The 18,738-nt window shown below is 40.3% G+C and overlaps 1 protein-coding gene and 1 long non-coding RNA gene across 2 annotated transcripts in view; both read right to left on the bottom strand.

Annotated features, from left to right (window-relative positions):
• Nucleotides 1–486: 486 nt before the first annotated feature.
• On the bottom strand, nucleotides 487–867 carry LOC139435500 (uncharacterized). The gene is made up of 2 exons (XR_011644744.1): nucleotides 806–867; nucleotides 487–585 (listed from the first exon to the last, which is right to left on the bottom strand). It is a non-coding gene; the product is annotated as an uncharacterized lncRNA (long non-coding RNA).
• Nucleotides 868–12,121: 11,254 nt separating this feature from the next.
• crppa (CDP-L-ribitol pyrophosphorylase A) overlaps nucleotides 12,122–18,738 on the bottom strand; it is a 44,360-nt gene continuing 37,743 nt past the window's right edge. Inside the window, exon 10 of the mRNA XM_034103115.1 lies at nucleotides 12,122–12,734. Coding sequence (XP_033959006.1) covers nucleotides 12,630–12,734 — 105 coding nt within the window. The 3' untranslated portion in view covers nucleotides 12,122–12,629. The remainder of the gene's footprint in view (nucleotides 12,735–18,738) is intronic.

Raw genomic sequence — 18,738 nt, 5'->3', positions numbered from 1 at the left:
CTCCAAAAGCTATCAAGGAATATACCGAATACTTGTTTTAGAACTTTATTACATATTTTTATATAAATAGTTTGAGTGATCCATAATTGACAGAAGCTTGTGTTTACACTGACCTGTCACTCATATATTAATGTCTTTGTAACTTCAGTAAACCACGACCTCACTCATTTCTTTCATCACGGTTCAGTAAACTAAGTGACACATGAACCAGTTTAATAATTATAATAACGTAGGATTGCAACTCTTTGAAACTGTAGGTGGCTCTTAAAAGAGCCGTTGTGTTTGGGTGTGCTGGTCTCAGGTCAGTCTAAGCCCTCTCTCGCGGATGCGGCGGGCCAGCTGGATGTCCTTAGGCATGATGTTGACCCTCTTTGCTTGGTTCATCTTACTGGGGGGCAGCTACATGGATGTCGGTGCAGTCCACAATCATTGTGCAGTTGAAGGCAGAATTAATGTATTATCGACTCAGAATGAAGCACAACTTCATGTCATACAACACATTGACTTTATTTGTAATTGTGTAAAAAAATAAAGCATTGATTAGCAAGCAGGACCTGCAGGAACAGAGCACGGTGATGGATGGAGCTGGGAAGAGAGAAGAATAAAGAAAACAGATCAACTTCATTATCGGATATTAAAAATTCAATTTCAAAACAAGTTGCCGCTCCTACAGTTTTCTAGTATGTAAAGATGATTTCACTTGACCTATGCACAATATCACACTCAATACATGTGTGTCTCTGGGGGGTGCATTGTGCCTTTGATGTATATAAATAATATACCATAACCAAATACTATTACGTACAGTGGAAATCAGGTTGCCAGAGCAGGTCAGTGTGCATGTTCCTCAGGGTCTCAGCAGTTACAGGTGAGGGAAAGGAAATAAAAGAGAAAAAGGTCAGTAACAACACTTTAAAGAAACAACACTTTGAGTAATTATCTCTTCTAATAATGTTCTCTCAGTAATCACTCAACTACTGTCTTTCCAACAAACAGATTGACTCACTATCATCACGATGAAACACGTCCAGAAGAATGGACCACAGGTGGAAATTAGCTATTAGCTATAATCTGGCATATTGCATCTCTTCTCTTTGCTGAGATTAATGTTTTTGTATGCATGGTCCTTCTATAAATAAATACATGTCATGCAAAGCTGCCTGCCTGCCTTCCTTCCTTCGACTCTCCCTGAACTGCCTGATCTTTTAATGTTCAATGTTAACCATTTGAGCAGATAGCATTAAGTAGAAAAGATCGCAGATGCTAATCTGCCGTTAGCCTACCTCCCGCCCCCTTAGCACCTGGCGATAGGTTCCTCTTCAAATGTTTCAGAAAATACTTAACATCATGACTACTCTTACTGTTTAACATTTGGGTTCACTTCATGTTAAGGCTAATACAAATGACAAGGCTAAGTAATGTGATGCTAACTAACGTGCTCGCTACTAGCTATGTAGCTAGCTTGACTGTGTTCCATGCACAACATGTGTATTACCTGAGATCTCTGATCCAGCGACTCCTGGTCCTTTCATCAGACGGGAAGCGATAGAACGAGCTATGATCTATAAGTATGATCACTTATGTGATTGCAACCTGGTACAAAGCACACAGGCATCTTGTAAAAGTGAATTTATTTTTAGCAATCTCTTATTTATTGGAGGGAATAAATCAGTTATGAGATCTTCTTCTTCGCTTTAATTACGAGTCGCTCGCAACCACTTGGAGCATTATCGCCTGTGACATCACTTATGCGAGCCAGAATGGGATTTGGGATTTGTAGTCTTTGTAGTCGCGTATTTTTCATAGTCTTATATTTCAACAGTTTTACGACAAAATGTGACTTTTTTGACATGGAACTTATTGTTTAAGATTGACAAACATCATATGTGTAGTTCGTGGCACAATTCAAACGGGATCAAAAGATACGTGTTCTCTCTCCATTGAATTCAATGTTAATTTTTCGCTTCCGGGGTCCCATGGGCCGGAAGTAGATGGGCGTGACTTCGCCTCTCTATTGGAGTCAGGAGTCAGCCAACCTGGAGTCCAATCAATGAGACGAGATTGGAAAGGGTTACAAAAGTATCTCTAAAGCCTTGATGTTCATCAGTCCACGGTGAGACAACTTGTCTATAAATGGAGAAAGTTCAGCGCTGTTGCTACTCTCCCTAGGAGTGGCCGTCCTGTAAAGATGACTGCAAGAGCACAGCGCAGAATGCTCAATGAGGTGAAGAAGAATCCTAGAGTGTCAGCTAGAGACTTAAAGAAATCTCTGGCACATGCTAACATCTCTGTTGACGAATCTACGATACGTAAATCACTGAACAAGAATGGAGTTCATGGGAGGACACCACGGAGGAAGCCACTGCTGTCCAGAAAAAACATTGCTGCACGTTTGAAGTTTGCAAAAGAGCACCTGGATGTTCCACAGCACTACTGGCAACATAATCTGTGGACAGATGAAACCAAAGTTGAGTTGTTTGGAAGGAACACACAACGCCATGTGTGGAGAATCCAAAGGGTTCACATACTTTTTTTGCAACTGTAGGCAGCTTTTATCACACATTCATGCAAGTTTACCAACCAGCTGATGTACACAGGCAGTCACCAAACTTATATTGACACAAGGAAGAGGATTGAAATGCAGACAAACACACACATGGCATGCAGGTAGGATTAAGAAAAAAATAACTAGATTTATGGTCAGGAACAGGCTTAGAGGTTGGTGACAAGGGACAGGTAGAAGGCTGGAAACGCCATGTGTAACACTACATTTACAATATGGCAATGTATGTGTGGAACTGGTATACTGTGAGCCTAATGAGAGAGATGGAGAACAGGTGAGAAGCAGGGGGGATACATTTCTGCAGTGGAGGAGGTGGGAATGTGGCTGAAGGGAAGAAATGGCAACAAAATAACCAACTGAGGCAGATCCTGTGACACTGCAGCTCTGGTAAAGTTTCAACAGAAAATAAAGTACACTTGGTATGACTCACAATTATCTTGCTTTTACACTGAGCACATCGTTTTTTTTATTGCACAACATCTTCTAATTTCATTCTTTGCATTGAGCCTGGTTCGCTCAACTTTTGGAATAAAACAAAACCGATCAACAGTAATAGAGCAAAGCTAATCAAACATGTATTCATATGGAAATGTTGCAGTTCATTTATTTTGCAGACCGGAACAGCAGTCCACAGTGTTTGTGTGGGTGTGAGCTGTAATGTATGGACGTCCTGTCTCGCCTGCTGGAGGTGGGCTGTGATTGAACGGCGCCGGAGGAGTTGTGGAGCAGAGAGAAGCAGAAAGAAGCAGCCAGAATGGACGCAGAGAAGAGGTCTGCTGATATTTCATCGTCTGACTCAAACAGAGCTGCAACATGGACCCACGTCCAAACTCACAGCTGCTTCCGACCAGCTCCTCTTTCTGAGTTTCAACTCTATTCAATAAACTTCTTTGGCAAGAAAGTTGAAGGAAAATATTTCACAACTTCAGTGTTTTAAAAGACATCAGTGTTTTAAATCTTAATTTCATCTTCTATCAGTGAGTGGTTAAGCTGAATGGGACTTCTTTCTTTCATCATTAATGTTCGCTACACGTCCACTTTCTTCGTTTTATCTTTCATGTTTACACTTCTTCCTTCCTACTTCCTTCCTAAATTCACTTGTTTATTTTCTTTCTTTTCTTCCTTTCCTAAACCTGTTTGAATCCCTCTTTCCTTCCTTTGCTCATGTATCCCCCTTTGTCTCTCTACAGTTTCCATTTTCAAACATATTGCAGAATAAATGTTTTTCACATTCTTTCTTCACTTTAATGCTCCATACTGTCTCATATGATGTGCTTTTGGGACATCCTCCATTTATAAAGCCTATTCTGGCATAAACTCAAAGGAAAAACCTCACACAGACACACTTTCACCTCCAGATGAGTCATTCCCTCCTGTTCTCCTGCGATGATGGAGCACCCATTAACCCACAGCACCCGGCCGCCTCCAAACACAAATAATCAGCTCTGATGTGCTATCGTGTCCTCCCTCTGCCATAATTGTAGATAATTGTTGGGCCTAATTTGGACCAATTCATCCTATTACTAAACTCTCTCTTACATGTAATCCACTTCTTTGGCACCGGTAATGTAGACAAGGTTTGGATCTCAGTGCTGCTGAATGGATGAGTCCACAATAATTACAAAACCAGGAACTCTTCTAGTGTTAGACTTTGTATGCAGAGGTGAAAAGTACTGTAATAAATTACATTAGTCGGGTTTATTTTTTAAATATCCATCATTAAGTATTGTTATGTTAGCATTAAATGTGTATCTCGTAATAACTGACCACATGCTCCAAACAAATACGGGGCAGCTTTTTATCTCGACTGTTGGTATACTCAAGGTTATCGCTATAGCAACTTGAATTCAGCAAGCGGTATCCCCTCGTTTCTGTCCCTTTAGATGAAATCCATTAAACAAACTATCAAAATGCATACATGTAGCTCCACTTTTTGTCCTCTCATGTTGGGCTGAAGGCAGACTGGACGCTGCAGTGACTCAGTATCGCTTCTTGGGGAACAAGTGGTATTTCAAGACATGACATGCCTCATTTTAGTAATATTTATGCTAATACATTGACGTCTTCACCACAAGGTCAGTTTTTCTGGCCATATCTTACAAATTGCACTATTATAGATGATGTGAAAACATTCAAACCCACTGTTTATCCTAGCTTTAGCTACTTTAAGCCTGTTGCTTTAGTTTTATTGCAAATGTACTGTTTTGTTTCAGTCTCAGTCATCAACCTTGTCTCAAGCAATATCAACTGTTGTTAGCAACCACGCATTGATAATAAGCATTACCAAACAGCGGACAGACAATGTTAGCAAAACGTTGGTTAACATAAAAAATGTTTTTATATATATATTTTAAAAAAGGCTGGTTGATATAAGTTGCTATAAAGAAAAACACATGACAGATAATGCTGTATTGTTTCTAATATATTGATGTGTAGTTATTCTGCCCTCTTGTGGCCAACAATAAATTAATTCTGCTTTAAAGTGGACCTATCATGCTATATTTGAACAATATATTGTAGGGCCATACCTATATAAAGTATATAAATATTATTTTTTTTTCAAAATACCAAACAGATCCTGTATTTTAGCCATGCCTCATTTTGCTCTATTTACTCTTTCCAGCCCTGTTTTTGCAGGGGCTGATTCTGTGACGTAGCTTTAATGCAAATGAGCTGCAGCTGACCACGCCCCCCTGCAGGAGAGGGGAGCATGCTTTGAGATCAGCTGCTGGGCTGTCAGAAGAGGGGGAGAAAAAGAGATCTCCGTCCTCTGTGTTTTATTCTTATATGATTATAGTCATTATTAATTTGTTTTAAAGCTCAATAAATAACAAAGAAGACCTTTGACCGGCACTTTTCTAATTTTGTCCGGAAGATTTAAACTTTAACGGACATGTTGACCGGCGAAAACAAATAAAAACTGAAACTCTTCCGCACGGTCCCCTCGTTCCTTGGAAGAGGCGGAGAGGTGGGTGTTTGTCATCTGCTGGTGGCAAACCGGAGAGAATTACAGTGCTTGCCTCGACGGGGAGGGATTGCAGCAGCAGGAGCAAACGCTTGCCTCGGGGAGGGAGAAAAAGAGCCAAAGCGGAGAATAAACAGAAGGGCAACCATGCGCGGGAAGTCTTTTGTGGCAGACTACAGCGCCATTTACAGGCCTGGCATATGCACTACAGCGTCTCCAGCGCTTTCGAGCGGCAATGGCCGGCCGTGACCCAACCCCACATTCCCCTGATAGGTGGAGAGTTGGCCACAGGGGCGGCGGGTACTATCGGCTAGGGAAGGCTAAGCCTTCCCAAATATTTTTGTCACTGCATCCTGGTAAAATAAAAAGTATAATGTTTGTGTCTTTGTGACATTAGCGCTGCTATGCAGCCACCTGTGCCATGTAGGCCTACTACGAAGCTAGTTCAACAGACCCTGGATATGTTTGAGTTATCTTAACTAACCCAACAAACGAGATCTCGCTAAACGATCCTACGACGCTGGTTATTAACTCAGTAAATCAACCCAGGGTTTCTCTCTCCAGCTGAGAGCCCGTTCACGTGAAAGGGGCGGGGTTAGCTACATTTGACCAATCACAAACAGGGACAAGTGTACTGACAGCGCAGCGTCATACTTCATTAATGAAAGTAAAGTAAACTAATATTAGACAAATATGAACTTTAAACATCCATGACTTAAACATATAATCCAGGATATAAGCCACATAGTTGCACCTGCAAGGTGAATAACAACTGGTTAAAAAATAAGTGTTTGAATCAATGCGTACAGCAGGTTTATGATATCACTGTCCCATCTAAGACACGAATGGATCTGACTTTAATTACATTTGAGTGTTTCGTCAACTTAATGTGTTGCTTAAAATAATACTTCTGCATACAGCAGTGTGACAATGTAGCCTAAGTGTTGCACGGCCAGATACGGCTCGAGAAGGTGACTCAGACGAAAATATTGTGATATTATATGATCGATGATCTGACTGATGTGATATGAATGATAAGTACGACACGCTGGCGTCTTCTCTGCATACGGCAGTTTAAACTGTATTTCCTTTATCCTGTAATGTGACTTGATATATTTAAACTCCGCACACTGAGCTCTGATTGGTTAGCAGGCGGTGCTTTCACTGAGTTGATCTCTTTTCTATAGACGCCGGAGGCGGGCAGCGTCAGGTAAAAAAAAGTTATTTAGCCTTCCCAAACCTGAGCCTCACGCGCCGCCTATGGTTGGCCATAAATGCGGAGCTCCTCGTTCCTGACAGATAATTTTCAAATCTGGATCAGTCTGTATCAGATCCGTTGCAGCCCCGTTTTTAGAGATTTGGGTATGGAGGAAAATAGATAGGGTTTCTGACACTTGGTGAGTTCCCTGGAACACCGGGGACACATATTCATGTATAAAAGACGTACAAAAGTGCATTTTGCATGATAGGTCCCCTTTAAGTAAGTTAGTTTAGGTATTTCACATGGTCATTTGTACTTTGAAAGACGTTTTACTTCTGTACTGTGCTTTTTTACATGTACTTACTATATTTGTCTGGCAAGCTAGTTACTATAATTATCATGTATTTTTAAGTGGATTCTACTGTTAATGTTTATTTCATTTGAATTAAGTAAGAAACCATAATGAAAGACCGTGACATGTAATGGAGTAGGCCTACTTCATTTATGGTTGTATCCCTTCATGAGACAAAAGGGTAATATAATAATATAATACTTCCTCCACCACCAGACAGCAGGACATTCCATTTGAAGCTACTAAATAAACGCTGCCTTCATTCGCTACGACCTGCCATCTTCACAACAATGCCACTCAACACAAGGCAGCACCCACACATCTGTGGTTCACCACCGCACCACACGGAGGCCCCGGGGCCGATGAGGCTTCACACTGACTGACTACCTGACTGGCCGGTCGGTCGACTGAATCTCCATTTTCAGACGGAGCTGTCAACGAGAGTCCTGCTCAGTCTCATTTATAAGGAGAGCCTCAGCTGTGTGTGGAGCCGTGACAGCTCAGGAGGGGAGAAATGAGGAATTAATTTGGCTCGTTGGGGATGGAATACATATGTGGGTGTGTGTACGGGGGCCGAAGAATACGGAACAATAATAAATATTTGATTTCTACAGTTGTTTGGTATTTGCACACAACCACGCAATACTAAATGAAAGTTATTCCCAACAGTGTTAATTCCATCTTCTACCCTGCACTAAGAAATATTTCACCCATTCCTTAAACTAGAAATTAGGCTATATGATTATAATTGCAAATTAAAAAATATATACTCCTGGATTCTGTGATTGTGTCATCAAATCCCAAAATTTCTTCCAGCTTGTCTCGTGGTGGAGATATCTTGATTTGGGGACTCGACAAAATCACTGACATACAAAGAAGCCAAATATACTTTTAAAGTCTAAAATATTCGTAGTAAAGAACTTCATTTTATCCATACAGGTCATATTTTGTGACTTTATAAAGACACCGGACCCAGACTTTTGCTTTGCTTATTTTCACTAAAGGTGTTTTAGTTATTTTAGCTTACTCTTGTTTCGTGTGTATAGATATATTGTACTGTGTGCTTCTTTCTTAGTTTCGTTTTGTTCGTAATAGACATTCTTTATTTGTTTGAAAAGGAAAGGACTCTGAATAAGCCTTTCAGGATTCCTTCCTCCTACTGTAATTTATGTGTTTCCCCTTTTATATGTATTATAAAAGTGTTTTATGTGTTTCTCCTTTATTGGGTTAATAAATTAAACTTATGAAAAGTAATTGTGCATTTGGTGTTAACATTTTTTTTAAACTCACAGCAGGATGTTACATGAGGTGTGAAGCAAGAGGAGCATGTGTCATTACATTTCTCCCTTCTTGGATTTTCCCATACTGACTTGCTCTATAAACCTCCTCCAGACCACCAGAATCACTCCTTAAACCCCCCCAAATTCTGTATAAACTAATTTCTCCAGACACTGACATCATTTCCAACATGTTTACACTGTAGCTACTCTGCACTGTTTGCTTCAACATCCATCTGCTGTTGTAGTATCATGAAGGGGAAGTTCAATCTGAATTTTACAGCACCTATTATTGCAGTAATTGTGTCTGAATGTGTGTCTGAAATCTTGCCTCCAGTTGATTTTGTGGTTTGACTGTTGAGTATTTGTTTTAAATCCACCATGAAAGACAAGCATAATCTCCACCAGATGGCACCATTGCCACAGATGTTCCTCCCTGTATTCAGAGGACAATTGTGGGGCGCTTTAATCAGAAGAGACTGCAAACATTTCATTGTTAGCATTGGTGGGAATCCATGAAAATCAAACCCTGAAAGTATTTGTGCTACATCGACACAAACAGACTCTAAATCCCATTGATGTCCAACAACATCAGAATGAGTTTCAGACTCCAGGATAGCAGACAATGTGGGCTCACAATGACTTCATGAGGTCAAATTCCTGGACACCTTCCCTCCTGTATGCATGGCTGCGTTATTGTACTTGGCATCCCACCTCTCAGAGCTTCCTGATCTGTCCAAAGTCCTCATATTCTTAGTCTGCTCTTTTGACCTTCTCGCTGTGTTTGTTTTGTAGTCTCCAGGAAGAAGTGCTTTTTTGTGGTTTCTCTCAGTTAGTTAGGCGTTGCTGGCATAGACGTTCAGCTTTTATTGTGATCCAGATTTGGGAATCCTTCGGCTATGAAACCAGGGGACTCAGGGATCTAAATGTAGGGTTGTCACATTGGTTTCAAACCCAAGAAAACTACAGTGAATGTGCTTGTATGGAAAGGCACACACTCCAAGGCCGTAATCAGAGCTGTGGTTGGCTGGTCGGGGTGACGACGTGCCGTCTGAGTCTGGCAGACCTACAGACAGTCAAACTGTGGGTTCTGGCTTCAGTCTCCTTCCCTGCAGCACCAGCTGTGGCGCTATCTAAACAGGACCTGGTCTGAGGTATTATCCAAAGGCCCGTGGCTCTGGTTAGCATTAAGCTAGGTTGGTTCAGAGTAAAGACATTGCAGCAGCTAGAACATCCAGGTCTGGACCATTTAGCTGCACCTACAACAATAGCATTTAAAAGAAGAGTAGGCTGTTCTTTTTTTGGCTCATCGGCACAAAATTACATAATCTTTCAGCATGTTGCAATTCAAGTGCTCTGGGAAGACTTCTGCAACTCTTCTTGGCTCGGTTTGCAGGTCTAGAAAAGCTAGCCCATGACAGGTTTTGGCATATACAGGTCATTTCAGAGAGAGGCACATATTGGATGGTCTCTAAATGCAGATACACATGCAAATCCCTTGAGAGGGTGAAAACCTGAATCAGAGGCAGAAATTCCTGCGAAAAAGTTTCTATTGCAGTTTTGAAACAATTGTCTACAATGCAAAGCAAGCCCAAACGAGTGAGTTATCAAAAAGAATCCCACGGCAGCGGTTAGCAGAAGAGACACAATTTTTCTTCTCTCATTCTGAAACACTTTGCTCACATTGTACCTCGCCAGAGTCTAAATTAAACCTCAGAAGGCTTCAGGGGCCTACGGGTTTACAAAGAAAAATTAAAGAACGGTAACTCTTATTATATTCTCATAGAATAATAATCGTTTTGTGAACATGTATGCATTTATATATATTCAGCATTGCAATTAATTGTCCTTCTGTAAAATTATTCTGTATTTTATTGGAAAGTGTGTTGATCCACGGTGATTCTTAACACTAATGGTATTTCAATTGTTTATGAAATGAAAAGATAAAACCTAATTGGCAGATTGCTTTTAGCCCCACAAGTATTTGAAAGCCAATTAATTCAGGAATGAGTTTTACAAGAGAAGCACGTGAACTCAAAAGTGCTACAATATTCAGTATAGTTACTACGCATACTGTTGCATCCATATTATATGTAGCTTTGGACTCAATCTCACCAAATCATTATCCAAAAAAAACACAAGGAGCAGTAGAACTTGCAGTCCCTGTACAGACCGACCCATATCCAATATAGCCACCTGGTGGAGAAAGAATGTATATCACTTACACCAGATATATTAACCATGATGTCCACTAGGTGGCACTGTAGTACAATAAATAAATCATGCTCTCATCTTCACCACAACCTCTCTCTGTGAATTAATCCAGGCAAGTGGATAGCATTGACAAAATTCTTACATCCAGAAATATATTTGAATGCATCAGTGAATTGTAAGAATCACGCTAAGACTTCTTGGAAACCTAAAACCTGTATTTAAATGATGTCCTAGTCACAACACCGGTTTCACCCGAGCCTCCCCCAGTGTTTTGTTTTGGCTGATGCACCTATGTTAAAAAACAAAAGGAAACATCCGGTTTTCTGCATTGTCCTGCTTCCACAAATTCACTTTAGAGCACTACATGTTTATTAATTGGCTACTGAAAATAGTCCTTAATAAACATTTTATATTATAATACTTGATCTTTCTGCCGAGTCATTTAATGATGATCTGTTCTGTTCATCTTTAAATATGACAGAAGGGGTAAATCAAAGGGAATAAAAAAGAGAATAAGAAATCAAATACATTAGAAAAGTTTCAGGATATTTAGATGAAATAAGAAGAATCCGATGTGAGTGAATACCAAAAACAACAAATGTATGCTTGCAATCACTTTATATTATAAGTTGCTTGCAGCGCTCATCATATGCCACTGTGGGTTACGATCTCCAGAGAAATCCCTGAAATATAAGCGTATGTGTGAGGAGTTCATTACAGGAATCTGAAGATGCCCGAGGCGGCTTTCTATCAACACTTGGAATTCCACTGAGCTGCAGAGGACGGCAGGAAACTGGAGATGTTGGAAGTTTGAGAAGTGTACACAGAGCGACAAAGCCTTTGTGGTCATCTTAGGAATGTTCCGGCATCAACACTTTTAAGACTCTTTGATGTGCACAACTGTTTTCCCTCCTTTCCTGTGACAAATACACGATCCTGGGGACGGAAAATACTTAACAAAAAGGTCAACTTTCCCAGACATTTGGTTATGCTTCACCAGAGATGGAGAGGACAGTTCTGTTGTAATGTCCTTTCTTTGCCTAACAGAGAACACATATTTCACTGTTATCCTGCAACTTAATATTTAACATTAGATAACTATTGCTGTTGTTGGTTTTGGCCATGACAAACTAAAAAGGCAAGAAAGTATATGCAAGAAGATTTCTCGTAAGTAAAGGTAAGTAAGAGTTTGGCTGTAGCACTATAACAGCTTAGCAGTATAAATCACCTAGCAGAGAGTGACTGAAAGCTGTCCTCTGTGTGTAAGGAGACAGATGAAGATGATGAGGGTCAGCAGAGACAGGAGAATGGTCAGGTGATCTTCAGAGGAGGGCTACTCACAAAAGGAGAGGAAAGGCATCACAGGAATAAGTCCAGAGCCTCATTCACAAAAAACAAAGTTTAAGTTGAGAGCACATTTTCACAAAAGTAATTGTACTTGTCAAATGAGGAAGAGCACAGGTGTAAATTATGAAAATAGGTTTGGCTGTATTCCATAGTTGCTTTGATTTAAGGGTCCTACCACCATGAATACAAAGCCACCATTAGAGTAATTAATAACAACTGTTTATTGTTTTAAATAAGCAGATTTTATAGAGTAAAAATATAAACCATGTTATAACATATTAGTGTCAGTCATGAGCAACTTTATCCAGTGGTACAAGCAGTAGTTATCATGATTCATGTCACAATACAGTAGATTAACTCCAAACGCTTCACATTCTCTTAACTTGAAGAGGCACAGATTGCATTAAAGCCTTCTGTGAACACAGCATACAAACATCATTTTTCCACTTTCTGGTGATTACAAAAACATGGTCTCTAGACCCTCTAGCCAAGGGACCCACACTTAGGACTGTTCTGCTTCAATTTTGTCATTTCTCTTTTAAGGTGGTCCTGAAAGTCCCCATGCTTTGTGAAACAGCTGTACTTAATGGTGGGAGTATCCCTTTAAACGCGCTGTAATTGGTAAAGAAGGCTAAAATAAAGCCAACTGTCTTATCCCTGCTATGTTCATGAGTCATGGTGAGGGGGTTTTCTGTCCATGCTGCTTCTCTTCATGCCTGCAGAAGCTGTCCCACCAGGGCGGGGCTCCTGTCCCGGATCAGGGCTGACGTGATCTCAGCGACCCTCGACACGGACCTCTCCCAACGCTGGGTGTCCTGAGAGAGAGAGGGAGGGAGGGGAGGAGGAGAGGGAGGGAGGGGAGGAGGAGAGACAGGGAGGGCCTCTGGTAAATGACATCAAATGACTCGTGAGCTCAGTAGTAGAGGATCCTGCAATAAGAACAACAAATCCCAGAGCAGATTCACATTTGTTCACGTTTATCTTTCCTCCATCTCGTCACGACTCCATCTGAGTCATCCTAATGTGTGTAAACCAGCAGGACCGCCAGCAGCATCTAGTGAGTGTTAGCAGCCAGTTCAAACCGGCTGGAATTTAAAGGTTGTTCCACTTATAGTAATGGCAAAAGTAAAGAAGTGAAGGAGATACACCATCATTGGGTTGTGGTGGTCGTAGATGTACTCAGATATTTGACCTTTACCTATGTATTATTTTATTGTGTACTAAGTATAAGTAGCGATACCACAATTAAGAATTACTCAGGTAATAGTCCTGCCTTCAAACTCTTACTTAATTCCAATTACAAAAGTATAAGCAATTATTATGCATAATGGTCGATTTCAGAATTATACTTAATGATTGAATTTACTAACTACAACTATTTACTAAGAAAAATGTTGCCATAACACTGGCTGTTGTCTGGATTTAACAATCCTAAAAGGTTTGTCCTCATCGAGGAGAATCTAGTCGGAGTCAGCTGTGAAGACAAATAAACACAGCATATAATGAATAGCAATCAAAATGCATCACATTTAGTTTGTTCGTAAGAATCACAAAATCTGGTGGAGGATCTTCCATGACTTCTGTTCTTTCAAATCAAACAAAGATAAACAACTCCACAGAATTAAACACCACAAATGTGTGTTGATTTCAAGTCCTCTGAAGCTTGTGAATCGATAAGGCCTACAGACAGATCTATGCTAAACCACACGGAGAGACCAAACGTTCTCTCATTCAGGCAGTGTGTATCATTTACTACCCGACTCCAGTGGTGTGGTTGTTTTTGCTTCGGTGATTCCTCTTTTCTGTATCTATTTCTTCTTATTTTTGTTCTGGAAACTGCCTGCAAAATGCACTTTTAATGATGTTCACTCCCTACTGTAACTCCATTCCTCAGTCTACGGCAACTTCCTGCTTTGATTTAGTTTCTTGATGAGGCCTCAACATGACCTGATGTTCATATTATTAAAGGCACTGAAGCAAAAGGAGCTAACTTGTTCCTCATGTAGATGTATGCTTCATGCTCTACATGATCTTCTACATTCATCCATCGTGGACTTTCAAGAAGCTTATGACACTGCTTTTGATGTAGCAGCATGAAGGAGAACATGTAAAAAATTCAATTCTAGAAACGTTTATAAAAGGTATATTATATACAACTTAGAACACAAATAAGGATGTTTAACTACAGAAAAGAGAACAAATAAAGGCCTGGGACAGTTTGGTTCCTGCAATAAGAATAAGTCTGTTTGTATATCCTGGATCTTACTTTTATAGTTTTGGCCAACCTGATTGGTTGCTAAGCCCTACCTTCCCTTAGTTACTGTTGCTATGCTTGCCAATATTTTAGTTTTTGCACAGCGCGCGATACATTTAAAATCAATATGGTGGCATGTTCACTATTGAAATTAAATGTTTGAATCTGCACATAAAATAATGTAAGAACAGCAGTTCAGATGTGATGCAGGTAGACAGTTTTTTTCTCTTTCTTAACCACCTGTAAAACTTTTCTTTTGTTGCAATATTTTCATAATCTTACATTTTTGGCAAAAGACTTCAGGGCCAAGTCACACAGGAAGTGCGTACGTGTTACTAATGACATTAACGATTGTTCTTTTCAGTGTTGAAGTAAGCCGTCAAAGTGAGCAAGGATTCACAACTGCAACACCTAACATGAAGTAAGCTGTTATGACTTGTTCTGCCAAGAGAAATCTAAATGTCTGTTGTGAAAAAGGCCTTCAACTTTGGAAAGTATAATTTAATAAAAAACAAAGGATCCAAGTTGTAATAAATCGTAATATCCTTTAAAACAGAATTGGATCTGAAGTGAATACATTTATTGTCAAATAACGCTTTCTGTTTTGGGTTTATGACCAACTTCATCAGCCAGCTCTCAAAGGGCAGGTTAGCTTGGAGGGAAATCAATCTATTTAAGATGGCTTTGCACAAAGCTTTTAATTTCCTAGCATCCACAAAGAGGAACATAAAACTATATTAAAAATATTTCCCACTTAAATGACAAAAGAACATGATTTGTGATCTGGAACTTCCCATTTAACATATATTCAGATCTGGCTTCCAAAGGCATTTAGCGTTACCACTATGTGTCAGCAGTTAAACACAAGTGAAAGATCAACAGGAGAAAAATAAGCTTTCTTTTACTCCGTTCTTTATCTCAATGCCGAGCTTCACCGGCCAGCTCCTCTCAGCACAGTTTGTTCAGGATCTGGACGGGAATGTGACGAGGTGTGAGAGCGATGAGCGTGGAATCGGGCCTGACCGTGGTTAATGGCAGCGAGGGACCCGGCATCAGAGCTCCGAGTGCTCCTCTCTAATCTAAACCAGCGAGGGGGGAGTCAGATGACATGGATTTTCCACACTAAACCAACTGAAGGGGGGATTGGGGTTCAGATCAGCAACTCCAACCTCCTCATTGATTAAAGAGAGTCAAAAAAGAAATGATGAAATCCAAATATGATAGTTTTGAATGATTTCCAGAGGCATTCTGTGTCAGCTACAACAATCTTTCCTTAATATGCTTTTAGATCTAAGATTGGATAAATCTTTGAAGAATCAAAGGGAAAGAAAAACGGTGGGGCTTTTATGTAACGCTTTTATGTAACGCCGTAACGCAGCGCAGACGCTCCTGGTGCGTTTAGGGGGTAAGAGCTCAACTCAGTGAAAGCACCGCCTGCTGACCAATCAGAGCTCAGTGTGCGGAGTTTAAAGCGATCAAGTCATATTACAGGAGAAAGGAAATACAGAAAAGCTGCCGTTGCAGGAAAGACGGCCGGCAAAAATCACCGACTGTGTGAACGTGAACATGAATAGAATATCACCTCCATCTTCAGAGCAATCTGACTATTATAACATTAGCGTTAAGAAAGCTTACTTACATATCGGCCACAACGGAAGTAACCGGAGCAAAGTAACATTACGTACAGTCCACGGCACTGTGAGTGCAGACTTCGATGTGTCCCATCATCACATCATATCATAATGTATCATATATTTCCTTATCTGAGTCAGCTGAGCCGTATCTGGCCGTGCAACACTCACAGTGTCACATACTGTATGCAGAAGTATTATTTTAAGCAACACATTAAGTTGAGTCAAATGTAATTAAAGTCAGATCGTGTTTTAGACGGGGCAGTGATATCATAAACCTGTTAATATACGCATTCAAACACTTTTTCTTTTACCAGCTGTATTCACCTTGCAGGTGCAGCTCTGTGGTTGAACTGGATTCGTAGTACAGGACTCTGGTGCCTCGGGCATATTGAAGACAGTCATTAAACCACAGCAAATGACTGTTATAGACTGGTCTGTTTTGCTTATAGGCAGAACAGAAAAACACATACATTTGCACATGAGAAAATAAGAAAAAGAAAAGAAAGTCAAGATCACCAAGGAAGATCAAAGTTTTAAGCCCGTCTAAGCTCGAGTGTTGAATTATTTCCACTCCAAATATGCAGCCTTTGAAATATGAATCATGCTTCGTAAAACAGCATTATTAAATCAAGTAGTGGCCTGCACAGTAGAACATAAATACAACCTGAGCTCTTCATTGACTCGTGGCGGAGCTTTGAGTAGTCACAACTGCCCCTCAAATGCGGTCGTAAAAAAAGCAAAACAAACGGGTAGGATTTCTTTACAGCAGGGGTGTCAAACTCAATTTCATCACGGGCTACATTCGCATTATGGTTGCACTCAAAGGGCCGGTTGTAACTTTAAGACTATATAAAAATACATAAATATTTAATATACATTACATTATTGCCTTTGCATTGGATTATTATCGGATAGGGTAATAACTTCATATTTAACTACGTCTGAAAGCAGAAGTCTAGGGCAAATAATTGCAAGTCTCTTCAGTGAGAATGTCACAAAATGATTTTAAAAGACATTTTGAAAAAAAAGTCAATTCTGAGAAAATATGCATATTTAGAAGAATAAAATTCAAATCTGAGAAAAAAAGTCAAATTTGAGATGCATTGTGGGACATGTAGTTTATGGGCAACGTGCTTCTGTAAATCACCATGTAACCGTATTATAAACATATTATATTCTTTGCAAGCTATTGTGGGGCCACATGAAATGAAGTCGCGGGCCGGATTTGACCCCCGGGCCTTGAGTTTGACACCCCTGCTTTACAGGAACACACTGAGACATTTGCATATCCAACTGCTTTAAGGCTGAAATCTATATAGCTTTAGTGTGAGTAGCATGTTAACTGATTGATTGTCGTCCCGGAAAAGATAACCAGCAAGTAAGTCATGACAGACGAGAGCCGGTAACTCTCCTGACCCGGGCTTTGCTGCCGCTGGCGGGGGTGGCGCCCCGTTGAGCTCGCGTCTCCTCTTTCCACTAAAGACCATCCAGGAGGAATAAAGCAGCTGGCTAATGAGCAGCACGCTGGCTCATTGTTACGAGTACGCTAATATCCATGAGAGGGAATGCATGTGTTTACACAGATAAGAGAGCAGGCACGCATACGACAGACAGACTGGGGTTTTACTCGTACATGTGTACCCTGGCATGAGATCCTGGAGGGATTTGCCTGTCTCCAGATTTTTTTTTTCATCATCATCATTAGATCTCATGTCCTCCAGCATTTCCACTGACTCTGTCCTGGTGTCTTTTCCAGCAGAATATGGAAATGGAGATAGCGTGCGCACAAGTCTGACTATTTCCAGCTAGGGCAGCGTTAAAACAAACATGGCTGGTTGTTTTGACAGACATGAGATAAAACATGAAGAAGAAGTTTAACTCAGTCTTCAGATCACGCCCACAAACAGATTTGTCTGATGAGCAATAGGCATTCTTCACCTGTTTACAGAGCCAAACTAATGTTCATACGGTTTGTTCCAAAGTCAGAAAGTACCTCATCATGAGCTATGTGCAGTCACAGGAGGGTATTTTATTTTATTCTATTATTAAAGTTCCCAAGATTCACTTTACTATTATTATTATTATACATAATGGAACCCCACTTTCCACACTTCAACTCCCAGCCAAAAGTATCATCATTTATTCACATTAGTGGAAGGACTATCATCAGTAATTATGTCACATTTAATGGAAAAGAGACATTTACATTTTTAACACAACACTTTTTTTCCACTGACAGCAGAGCCTCTGTTACATCGATTACTGATGTGTCCAATCCCTTGGTGGCCAAGATGACATTTATATAGCTTTATATATATAGACTGTTAGCAAACAATGAATGGGTACCAAGGGGAAAATTCCATAAGATACAAGTCATAGTTGGAGAGAGGTCTGCAGACTTCAGGTTTGTTTAGACTTTTATTTTTCCTTTGTGGACCACGAACGTACAATGTATTCAAGAAGACAAGTCATATTCTAAAATGTAGTGACAGCATTGTTTTAAAACATAGACAATGCAATATAATATAATTCTACTGGGCAGTAAGTAAAAGCAAAATGCTTTAAATCACTCCCATGTGTCTGAATGCACAAACGCATGCAACAGCCTTGTTATTCAATACTGCGACCGCAAGTTTACTGAATGGATCTTCAATCATTAGTTTCTATTTTTGCTTACTGTTTAAAGAGAGGGTTTTGACAAGCGGTGAGGCGACAGTTCTTTGAAACGCAGAGCAAACGGGAGAAGAACGAGGGGGGAGAGTATCAGCGGACCACACAATAAGCAATCCTCAAACTCCCTACTCTTAAATGCCACAGATGCAATCAACCTTTCCTTCTGAGAGTAGCGCGCAGCAGTACTTCTGCCACACAAGAAGAGCCTGCTTTGAAGCCTAAAGGTTTCAGGCAATTAAGGACCTTTAACTGAGACAA

This window comes from Pseudochaenichthys georgianus, chromosome 16 (assembly GCF_902827115.2).
Source record: "Pseudochaenichthys georgianus chromosome 16, fPseGeo1.2, whole genome shotgun sequence".
NCBI lineage: Eukaryota > Metazoa > Chordata > Actinopteri > Perciformes > Channichthyidae > Pseudochaenichthys > Pseudochaenichthys georgianus.
Note: the sequence above shows the minus strand (reverse complement) of the source record. Positions and strands in the feature narration are given on the sequence as shown.